Source organism: Crassostrea angulata, chromosome 8 (genome assembly GCF_025612915.1).
Source record: "Crassostrea angulata isolate pt1a10 chromosome 8, ASM2561291v2, whole genome shotgun sequence".
Lineage (NCBI taxonomy): Eukaryota > Metazoa > Mollusca > Bivalvia > Ostreida > Ostreidae > Magallana > Magallana angulata.
Genome location: NC_069118.1, coordinates 36,295,784 through 36,308,642, shown reverse-complemented (window position 1 = coordinate 36,308,642; position 12,859 = coordinate 36,295,784). Strand labels below are relative to the sequence as shown.

Below are 12,859 nucleotides of genomic sequence, written 5' to 3'. Positions count from 1 at the left end.
ATGTCGACGGCCAAAGAAATTTTCACAATCGATCTTTAAAACGCTTTAAAGTTATACCAATATAGGATATACATGTAATTTTTATATACAGACCTAAATTAATATGTTTGCTAGTTTATAACTAATTATTATTTCTTCATCGGCACTACTTATAATTTACTTAACTCTCTCTTTCTCTCTCTCTCTCTCTCTCTCTCTCTCTTTCTCTCTCTCTTTCAAGTCACGAGCGGCAATGTCTTAACTCCGCCCAGCTGCGATCTGATTGGGCAAAGGTCAGTCAAAACATTACGTATAAACTTTTCTGGAGGAAATGCCCATGAAACGCTTCTATGTGCTTCGCTGTATTTGCAATGACCAGTTGTTCGCAGAACAATGTGTAAGTGTTGATGTGTCTTTTAATACTATGTTTAAGAATTTTTGTAGCAATCGTTGTAGTTTTGTTTGTTTTTATAGGCAGGTACATGTTCACTTATGCCTTTGATTACAGAAAATTTTATACTTTAATGAGTTATTTGCATAGATAGGATTTCTAATTCCTTAATCCCTTTCTAAGTTTATAACAAGGCTTTAACAGATAATTACTCTCATTATTAAAGAAGCCTTGGTCATTATTTCAGATTAAGAAAAAGACAGAAAATCCCGGGTATCAGAAACCTGGGGTAGAAATTAGACCGTGATTGTTATCAAAACACAAGTCACATCTATTGGTCAATACAGTAATCCACCGTGTAAACAGATTTGACAACAAAAACTTAAAATCCATTTGAAGCCATAGCTTTAGATCAAAAAGCATGACTTAATAGTTTATACAATTGAAATTGTATTGAAACACTGATTTGTTGTAAAATAAATAGATATTTTTTTTATCAAACTCAGTAATAATTGGAAACATTAATTATTTCAATAAGGTTATCAAATTTTATAGAGAGGAAAAGAAATTGAGGCATAACATCAAAATAATATGGCCTTTAAAGGGGCATGGTCACGATTTTACAAAAAATTATTTTTCCAATTTTAATTTTTACAATGCTTCAGTAAGGCATTTTTAATAGGCAACCAAAATTTTAGTGTCATTGGTTGAGTTATAACGAGTTATAAAGCTTACAATTCTTTGCTACATGTATGTAAACAAAGCTTTTGTTTACATTTTGAATGTTGAAGTGAAATTTCATATTTTAGACCTAAAATGAATGTGTTTAACGTAGGAACTATTTATTTATGCTTAAAATGAAGTAGAAGATAGACAAGTCAGCTTGAAAAAAGATTTATTACTGGTTTATTGAACATATGTAAACAAAAACGGGACAAGAGCCTTGTTTACATGACAAAGAATTGTGAGCTCTGTATCTTGCTTATAACTTAACGATCAAATTTGATTCAATTGATCATTAGAAGTGTATTCTTAAAGCACTGTAAATAATAAAAACTGAAATTTGACAAAATCGAGACCATGCATCTTTAACAAATTGATAAATATTTTACACGGTGATATTTAAAATTTGGGACCCTCATGATTAAATAGTCAATTATTGAATAAGTTGATATAACAAACTACAGTATATTAAATAAGAAGGAAATCGTGAAATGCATATAACTTCACATAGTATTTGATTTTTTTAATACTTATATGTACGTACTATTGGAAGTGGGGGGGGGACAGTTGACATGTAGCTTTTTTATTCATTAGACGTAATAGTAATTAAGAAGTAATATAAATAACATGCCTTTTTAAGGCAATGAATTAATAGTAAATTACAATACACTTAGTTAAAATTTGGTCAATAACAGAATACTTTCAATTACATCAAATTTTGTAATTAATTACACTCAGTTACTATATATATATATATATATATATATATATATATATATATATATATATATATTATATTATATATATATATATATATATATATATATCCCTACGAATATGATGTAGTCTTAGTACATGTACAATGTAATATATATATATTAGGGATGTCAACGAGTACCCGGTTAACCGGGTACTCGATCGAACGTCCGAGTATCGAATACTAAAATCAGTACTCGGTTACTCGGATGTATATTTTTTTGTATTTCTAAGTTTATTTAATAATGCATTAAAACATCGGTTTTAAAACTTAAAATGTCCATTGCACTTGTACATACAGTAATAAGGATTTCCTACGCCTCTTAATATGCTAAATGACCGTTATCGCCTGTGGCAGTGTTTATATAGTAATTATCGTGACAAAGCACCTGTTACCTAGCTTTTCTCACCTTTGGCTGTCCTCTACCCTTATTTTTGGCTTAATGATTTGTTTTCACTGAACATCGTTTATATAGTCTATTATATAAAGCCACCGACTTCAAAGGTCTGGAAATATTTAAAAAGAACTGAAGATTCAAAAAACGTAAAATGTCAGCTGTGCGAAGTAAACTTATCGTATACGGGGGGAACGACAAACATGTTAAATCACAAGGTTTTACAGTTATCAATGTACTTGTTCATATTAATTTACACTTTTACCGAGTACCCGGGTACTCGATCGGAAAAACGTCCGAGTAACCAAGTACTAAAAGTTGACCGATTTGACATCCCATATATATATATATATATATATATATATATATATATATATATATATATATATATATATATATGTGTGTGTGTGTGTGTGTGTGTGTGTGTGTGTGTGTGTGTGTGTGTGGTTTCAAGAGTTATATACTAGACTACATTTTGGCTAGTTAGATCAGTGAGTATTCAATTCAAATATCACACACACACATTATCAAGGTCCCGACAGAGAGTCATCATTATTTTACTTTTAACGTAGATTTGAGAAAAGAGCGATTTGTCTAAAACTACTGGACTAATGGACTTGGGTTTTGCGATGAATAAGTTGTAAATGAACTGTTTGATTTGTTAACTTCCGTCATTATTGATCCTGTACACCGTAAATGAATGTTTCAATTATTCCATGCAATAACATCTATTAACCGTAATAAGCCATTAGTAGAAAAAAAAGACCCAGGCATCCTTTGAAACATTATTCTTCTCTTGCAACTAAACTGATTTTTAATAGAAATCCTCGGGAACTCGGGTTTTGACGGCCGGTAATCTGATGCAAACTGCTTCGTTTTCATTACCGGGAAATGACACAGAGCGTAAAGAGATGGAGAAATGAAATTTCTATTCGGTGTCCCGTATATTTTGTTTTGCAAACATACATGAAGTTTTTAATTTCAACTCAACTACTATTTTGATTTAGTATTCATTTAGTCGCCAGATAAACAAATATTAAAACAAGAAAACAAATCGTAAGAAGTACATTAATGCATTCATGATATAGCATAGTTACAAAAGCATACGTGAAAAAAATGGAGAGAGAGAGAGAGATATTTTCTTTTTATCTAAACATCTAAATTCGGTATGAGAGAGAGAGAGAGAGAGAGAGAGAGAGAGAGCTAACAAAAACATACATGTACACTAGACTGACCCGTGCGTGCACGGGTTGACATTGCATATCGGACATTTACGAAATAGATACATTGACACACCGGATCATTGACATTTACATAACAAAGCTATAAGCCTACAATAATACTATTAATTTCACTACACTTTCCTTAGTTTGAATAATCTAACTGTGTCTAGGGGAAAGGGCCACACCACAGTTAGAATGCCTTCCATATACCCGTAATGTAGCAGAAAATTGCAGATTCGCTCCGGAACGATTTTGGAGAAAATCAATGAAGCTGCCTTGAAAATAACAGTCAAATTCATCATAATAAACCTTTTTGAGACTGTAAATACCTTTCATTAAAAAATTATGATCCATATAATGAAAGAATTCAACACTTTTTCACCAACGTACACATATTTTCTTTACTACAGAGACAATACACGGAACGCATTCTATCGTTAAACTTGGTCTGTAGGACATTATTCATTTTTACGATAAAAAATATTCTATCTTCACTCTCCTAAGAAATAAAATGTAAATTTTTTTGCATGTAATCAAATATTTTTTGTCATCACTAAGACAAAAGTAAGTACTTAGTTGAAATGTATATTAATTTTGTTATTTTATACTTTCTCTCATAAGAAGTCATTAATATATATATATATATGAACAGAATATAAAGCAAATTTCCAATGAAAATTTACCCGTATTTGTATTGTCTTTTCTGAGTTTATTCCTGCAAATATGTGGAAACATAATCTAAAGATCCTGTTAGCGTGAATGTATTGCGCAAGCGCAAGATTGTAAAATCCAAAAAATACAGATGATTTCCGGGATTTTTTGAGGAATTTTCGTTGATTATTAATTAGCGAAGCTTAACTGAGAAAAAACTAAACAAATTGGTAATCTTCAAGTACAAATGACGTTTAGAATTTATAAAACAAAAGACAGTATTCTTCCGATTTATCGGTATTAAAGACCAAAAATTCGAGTTTATTATTTTAATATAGTAGTATAGATGTATATGTATAGCAGTATGATAAAGAAATACAAAGGAATTATGATTATGAATACAAGTGTATAGATACATATATAAAATAGACCCACAAGCGTAATTGCAGTTATTTATAACTTTTTAACCCTTTTAGAAAGAAGAGAAGTAATGGACGGCAGTGTTACAAAATTTAAAAAAAAAATGAATCAACACTGTTGCAATTTACACAACAGGTGTTTGCATAATTATATTGCAAATTGTCAAAGTGCATAACTTTAAACATAGATTGTGTAAGAAAAGAGTCTTTACTGGTTTTCTGAGATTCGTGATATATTCACAGACAAACATGAGAATACTCATTTCTTAATTATTTTTAAAAGTCAAGTAAAAGTTTTAAAGTATAAACACATTATTTGCATCTCAAAATATTGTTACAAAAGATTTTCAGACAAAAAATCAGGGCTGTTTGACTGTACATTTTTAAAATTTAATATTCAAAAGTAAGATTTAAGGGTCGATCATCACATATGATATTATTTCTTATAGGTTAAAGGTAATAGACGATCGAGTATAGAAAAGCAGTTCGCTTATCCCAATTCAAGGGTTTATTGCATTCAAGAACGCAGTTTGCAATTTGTTATTCATTTATCATATTTTGGGGCTGAAATGTTTTGGAGTCATCTACCAGTGACCAAATACTACCACTGTGAAAACTAAATGACTACATCTGTTTTTCTTGTCCATAAGAAAATGACCTTGACCTGGCCTCGCTGTGAAAATGAGATTGTCAAACAATGTATTTAATTTAATTGACATTTTTACTTATAAATATTAAATAAATGTAAAATGATAAAATTTGATAACCAACGCTAAAAACTTTTATATATGTATTTAACACATAAGCACAGTCTGATAGATCTGAAGTGTTTCTATGTAAAACTTTATCTAAACATTTGCGAGATGTGAAAGAATGCTTCAGGGTTTTTCCCATTTTCCTTCCTGATTATTTTTCTCCTGACTTAAAAAAAAACAGGTCCCATTGAGAGTGACCAAATTACGTTTGAGTTTTGCATATTTTTATAACTTCAGTCACTTTGTTGGATGCCGGTTAATTTGCCAGAGGGAATCGATACTTTTGCAACTCCCATAGCCAAACTAACATGTAAGCTGTGAACGGAAGGAAGTTGTCTGCCGTGAATTTAAATAGGATATTTTTAATCTAATGACAATTAACAAATAAAACAGAAATTAACAGAAAGAATCTAATTCATTTGTGAGACATGTATTACATGTACAGTGTGTTGTTGAACCTTTTCATCGTCGTTTGATTAAGTCCCTGGCATAACTCGACACAAAAAATGGAACTCGGCAAAGGTTTACAAGAACGAAAAACCACACAAAACATTTCAAATGCATCGAGGCACTGTATTCCGGAACAGGTATGTTTATAAAAAATATTTATACAGTGCGTACTCACCAAGATTTTCTGATCCTCTCCCAATAACGGTGAATAATTGCATAAATTGACGTCATATCTTAGAAAAAAATCACGTACACAAATTGGTATTGGTAGTTGACGAACATGTTTATAAAATCATAAGTCATGCAACTGTATGGTTTTGTTCTAATAGAATAAGTTTTTAAATATGAAGTCTGTTATCATTGCTATTACCAAACATAGTTTCCATACAAGAGCTCTCTCAAATAATGAACACATTTTCACTAAAATGTCGATGAAAGAATTTAATGGTTTTCTTTGTGTAAATAACTAAACGAATGTGCTTTCGCTGGTTATGTTGAAAACTTTTGATTTCGAAAACAGTAAAAAATAACATCCAGGAAGCAATTCATATTTTTTTTAATGATTATGATTATTTTAAGTGAACATTATTGACATTTTTATGGGAAACTTTATTATCTTTTTTTTTATTTTGAACTAAAACACGGATGTTAAGTATATTAATGAAATTTGAGTGTAGGCGAATGCCTCATTGAGAAAGACTAAAAAAGAGATATTTCAAAAATATATGTACATTGCTGCAGTTCTGTAGCTCCCAGTCTGAAAAAATTTGGATATACAAACTAAGAGCCACAATGCCACCCTTTGAAAAATTGTGTATTTATTGCGCACAAAAACATGCCTTAGTTTTGGACTGATTAACCTTATTATTACACGAAGTCTGTGAAAACAATTAGTACCTTTAAATTCCTTATGTAATTTACTACTGATATCGTCTCTTTACTTTTATCTGGTAGTCTTTTAAACACAATCACTAGCGACGTAAAGTGAAGTGGTGCAGTTTGTTTACATGCAAAAATGGCGCCTCTCGATCGCGATGTAAATTTAACATACTTGATTTTCCGAGGTAGGTAGCGTGTTCTAGAGAAAGTATGAGACAAGTAAAGAAACGGTACCAGAACTAAATCGCATAAAAAATTTAATGGTATTATTCTTGTCCCAATTTGAGAGGATCGGAACGATACACATTGCATAGATATATACATATAATGTTTCGTTCGTCATCAAAAGCAAAATTTTTTGCCTTGGCCGCTCATTGCTAGGAGAGTGGGTTCCAAAAGTGAGTTTAAGCCCTGGCCGAGTTTTAAAATAGTGAATTTTCCTGCGCATTATGCATATCTATATCACATGTCAGTTTTTAGAGTTATTGCACTGTTTGTGTATATGTATATATCTATGCACTTTGTATCGCCCGATCCTCTCAAATTGTCATTTAAATGTATTCCACCTGTATCTGAAACCACCATGTAGTAAGCAATCAGCGCGCTAGGTTCCGTTCGTCATCGAAAGCAAGATTTTTTGTCTTTCCTAGATGGCTGAATGGTTAGCGCGGTGGCCGCTCACTGCCAGGAAAGAGGGACTTAGAGGTCGTGGGCTCAAGCCCGGCCGGGGCGGAGGTGGAGCTCTAATAATGTGAATTTCCCTGTGCTTTATGTACACCTATATCAGTCATTACCCTCTGCTTGAAGGAAGGTCATGAAGGTCATATAACCTTTAAACAACTTTTATCATTTGTTGTTTTAAGAATCGTTTGCTTGATGAACAAGAAAATCGATGTAGAGGTCCTTGATTAACGAGTTTTGCCAGTTTCAATTAACTTTTGAAAAATTAAACTGAAATATTTTCTGTGTCAAGCTCACAATAATTTGATTGTTATATTCAGTAGTATACTCTCTACAAATAGACGTATAGTTGATAATTGTAATATTAGCTCGTCCGAAAAGTTTATTTTAACATTGACCGCTAGGAATAATAACTAAAGAAAATTCCCTCTATTTCAATTAATCGCTTCTGATTCGTTGATTTGTAAACGGTGAAGACGAGTAAAGAACTCTTCGCGACTCCAAAACAAGATGACGTCATAATAGGCAATCAATCAAGGCAAGTAAACAACGGACGTACAATGCAAGTGTTTGCTATCATAACGGATATAAGGATTCGTCTATTATTGTGCAGTAAAATCAGGTAGAACATCTGTAACTTAATTCCTACGGGCGGCGGAATATCATCAGTTACCTTTTGATGCCGACGATATTTTGGAAATTATTTAATTTGCGCGAAATTGAATTCGTAAATTCTATGTTGAGATGAGGAAATTGCGGCGATCTGTTTCCAAATCTTTTCTTAAATTTATATTTGTTTCTTCATTTAACAAAGTAAATTATGACTGTATTTCCGGGTAACATTGATTATATTAGCTCCTTTGGAACGAATATATTGCCCTCTGCTTGGCGTCCGGCAAATATTTCTACCCTTAGGCTAATATTATCAATGCTATCCCAAACCCCACTTTACATTTGTATAATTTTTTTTCACTTATATAGTCACATATATATATATATATATATATATATATATATATATATATATATATATATATATATATATATTAATTTAGTTATTGAAATTTTTGCTTTTAACCATTTTTAAATTTGCAATAAAAATTTTAAAATATCATGGGTAATCCTTATTATGAAAATCTTTTTTGATAAGATTTTTGGAGAACCTTTAATTGTCATTTGAGTGTAAAGTCAAGATAAGTGATGATCAATAATTTGATGGCATATCAAATTTTATGACATTTTAATTTTTGTTCTCCGTAGCAAGGACAAAATAGATTTTTCCAGTCTATGACAAAATGAGAAAATGGACGACGTGAAGAATGACATATGTATCATTCAGTTACGTTAATAGTTTCTACGAAAATAAGTGAGGACCAAAGCATAGGTGGAAGCCAGCATTCAATAGCTCTCTCTCTCTCTCTCTCTCTCTCTCTCTCTCTCTCTCTCTCTCTCTCTCTCTCTCTCTCTTGATCTACTGTGTCTGTTGAAACAGAAGTAAAAGAAATCTGATATTTTTTCGATTTGAGAAATAATTTTCAATGTGGCACATAAATGTCAATATATACTAGTTTGTGCTCTAAATTCTAACAGCACTTACCCTGTAAAAAGGCAAGAGTTTTGAATTTGAATAGCTGCATAATATAATAATCAAAAGGTAAACTACTGATGCAGTATACAACGCGTATTTATGTCAACAACAGAATAGGCTTGGGAGATTCAAATTATCACCTTTGAATTTTAATGAAAAACATGTCTGAAGTGCTATATCTCACAGAATTATGTCTACTTTTCCTTGGTTTGAATCATTGTGAAGCAAAACATATTATCAGTAATTATCGACAGGCTGCCATGATGAGGAGGTGGGATCAACTCGATCTGGTTGGGCCAACTGATTGATTCCAGGAATCGACTTTTAGAGGCCAGTCCCTCCCACTTCCCACATTTAATCAATGACGATAACTATCTTATAAAGAGTTGGAATTCTATATCAGTTGTGTTAAGTCTGAAGTGCCGCTTACTTTGTATCTCAAAATTATATTGAAAGGAAAGAGTACTATGTGAACAATGTGCTAGGAAGCGATTTTAGTTTTGGACTGAAAATCTAAAATCAAGAAGTTAGAAAAAATTTAATAGTTTTGCTGACAATTACAAAATGAGAGTTCCCGTATTTTTGTACAGTTTTGTGGTATTTCTGGGTGTTTGTTGCGTTGATGAAGTGATTTCAACTGACAAAGATATAGAGAGCTCCTCGCAGGAAATAGACCATCAAAGGGATTTCGCAACACTTAACAAACGCCGATACGGAGATGACGACTTTCAAAAAAGATTGCGATATTTTATAGGCAAACGTTCTGATACAGGAGACAAGGAAAAACGCATGCGATATTTACTTGGAAAACGTTTCGCATTTGATGGTAACGTTAACAAACGACTACGCTATTTTCTCGGAAAACGTGATTTTTCAGATACTAAAAAAAGAACAAGATATTTCATTGCAAAACGATCTGATGAACTTGGCAGTCATGATTTAGAACAAAATATGAGACACATTCTTGAAAAACAGGAATCTGATAAAGTTAATCCTGGATTGGAGAAAAGAATGCGCTATTTTCTTGGCAAGAGAATGAGATACTTCCTTGGGAAACGGGCAAACAGCGCAACATCAAATTCGGACTCGCAAAACGAATCTTCAAAAAGAACGAGATATTTTCTAGGAAAAAGAGACGGAACAAGATACTTCTTGGGAAAAAGATTCCGCTATTTCCTTGGATGACAGAACATTGTAAGTTACATGAATCAGCAATTCCAAATACTCTTGTTGTTTTGAAACATTTCTGCTCAAAAACATTTTAAAATTCATTTATATTATGATTTTTTTGAAAAAAACATTGATAAAATGATTTATTTGAGAAATATTGTTAATTGTATTGAAATTTCAAGATTCCCTTTGGGTTTTTTCACACTATAGTGTCCATCTGTAGACGAACTATTCAAACTTTGTGTAATGTACTCTTCTTTATAACGATGGAATCAATTAAATAGAAGCTTGCAAATGAATCTTATGTCTTATTACGCTTACTTCGTATCGAGGCGAAAATATATAGATGAAACCTGACAGTGTTACAGCGGGATCCAGAGTCGTTTTTCGCATTAATCAATGTGTTTTTAGGTCTTCCTCGCAAATTAAAATTAATTTTAAGAAAACCTAAAATTTACATTTCAGAAAAGGAGAGGATAAAAAAAAAATGATACGTTCATTTTCCGTATTCTAGCATTGTAATTTGGCTTCATTTTTAAAGATACATTAAGGTAGATACTATGATATTCCTAAAATTACATACTGTAAGGCTTTTTATAAGCAACTGTACACTCATTTGGATCACTTAAAAATGTTTTTGAATGTAGACATATTTTGATTAGCAGTGCTAAAATAAAACAATAAAAATTATTAGTATTTTTTTTTTTACTTGACAACAAGATACAGTTTATGATTCTTATTATGGTACACAAAACATTTGTATTTAAAGAAAATGGGAAATGGTAGCACATAATCAATTTTAATGTTAGTATCAATCGAAAAATCCTTGTTTAAATTAACAATAACGACACACTATACTTTAACTTTCTACTATTTCGATAATCATACATACCTTTGTGTCCAAACCACATTCATTCACTCGATTATAAAATGCCCAGGCCTCAGAATCATGAAGTCATGTATTGCAAAAGACATTAAGAGTACCTGGATGATAGGTTTTTTTTATTTTCATATTCATATTATAATGAATTATTAAAGATGTATCACATTATCCCGTTATAAATCCCATAAGAAATGGATTTTCGTTCCTGTGAAATTCTACGGTAATAAATAGGGAACGTGTGAAAAAGAAAATCTGAATTGTTGCCACATATTGATATCAATTGATTTTTTTTCACTAATGGGTGTAATGAAAACAAAATTACAAAACAAAAAAGAAAAGAAAGACAATTTTACAATACCATCTTCAAAATAAAAATAAAAGTAAAATAAAAAAAACAGGAAATAAATTACAAAGCGATAAAAACAGGAAAATAATAAATAAAAACCTTTAACATTTAGTCACCAATCCGACATCAATGTTATATCAGGGACTTCAATTGAACAATTTTATCACTTGATGTTTTCTAATTCGCCTGTGGATAGTTTTACTCTGATCAAGAAATTCTATAGTATTCCCGGAAGTGTCACGTCAGCAACCTCCACGGGACACTTTAACCAATAAAGTTTGTTTTATACCATAACATGGAAGGAAAGCTCTATTAATACGGCTTTTCGGTTCCATAATTGATATTCTTACCTAACTGCACAAATAAGAATTAAAACTTGTTATTTTCTTAAAAATTAAAGCAATATCTAACAAAAAGAGAGTTATTCATAAGACAAAAAAAAAAATAGTTTTTTGGGGGGAATTCCTTGTACATGTATTTCTGGGTTTAGGAGAACCTATTTAATCTTCATTTTCTTCCAAAGTCTCAAAATAATGTTCTTGGTAATAAACCTTACTGTTTTTAATGATGTATGTTTAGATTGGAAGACATAAGGTATGGTTCACCGACTGATTTACATTTCTTATAAAACAAACAGCCCGCGAACCACATCAGTCAAACTTTTTTTGTGTGTGTTTTTAATTTACATGTATTTAGTATCAAAAAGTAAAACGAATCATCTATACATTACAGAATCAGAGCTCACCAAGACGAGTGGTCACCTTTATGTTAACACCATTATCATATTAAACGAAAGTCATACTGTAGACGTGGAAAACATTACGGTGTTTTTAATTTCACTATGTTCACGGTCAGACAGTTTTCCGTGAACATTAAACTACCGTGAATATTGAGCTGTGCATTCACCATCTCCTAATCTCAGCGAGATTCGTCGAGACTGAAAAATTTTTGACGGACGTCTCTTCCGAATCTCAGACCAGTGCCACACAAAGTGATTCGGGAAAATTTGCCCCAACTTCTGCCGGTTGTTATGTTAGAAATACGCTGAATTAAATCATCAGCTCGCTTCAACTTTTTACTTTGAACATCCCTTTAACTCCCTATCAACATAAAATGTTAGATTCCTACCGTTAAAAGATTTATATCCCACAAAATATGAACTTGTTTATTTTTCAATTCATTTCCACACTCATTCACATCTCCAATGCTGAAGAGTTCCAGTCAAGGTCACAAATAGCCTGTTTCAGAATATGTCGTACTCAAAGGTTTCAACCTTATAATTTTATGAATATTACATTATAAAATTAAAAGGTTTAGTTATAAATACCGGATATTTCCTTTTTATTTATTATAAATTCCATATTTTATTTTTTTGGCAAATAACTTGACATCTAAATGCATTTATAAAGTTTCTGTTTGCCCTATTATAGTTTTCTATGTAAAACTACGAATACGACATATTTTGAAACAGTCTATTTATGACCTTGACTGGAACTCTTCAGCATTGGAGATGTGAATGAGTGTGGAAATGAATTGAAAAATAAACAAGTTCATATTTTGAGGGATATAA

The 12,859-nt window shown here is 31.5% G+C and overlaps 1 protein-coding gene across 1 annotated transcript; it reads left to right on the top strand.

Moving 5' to 3' along the window:
* Nucleotides 1–360: 360 nt before the first annotated feature.
* On the top strand, nt 361–10,359 carry LOC128159608 (protein PRQFV-amide-like). The gene is made up of 2 exons (XM_052822752.1): nt 361–376; nt 9,145–10,359. The coding sequence occupies exon 2, from the start codon at nt 9,455–9,457 to the stop codon at nt 10,073–10,075; it is 621 nt and encodes a 206-aa protein (XP_052678712.1). The 5' UTR covers nt 361–376; nt 9,145–9,454; the 3' UTR covers nt 10,076–10,359.
* Nucleotides 10,360–12,859: the final 2,500 nt, after the last annotated feature.

Bases quoted from the DNA above. Each gene is read 5' to 3' on its own strand.
- LOC128159608 (XM_052822752.1), top strand. From the start codon at position 9,455: ATGAGAGTTCCCGTATTTTTGTACAGTTTTGTGGTATTTCTGGGTGTT.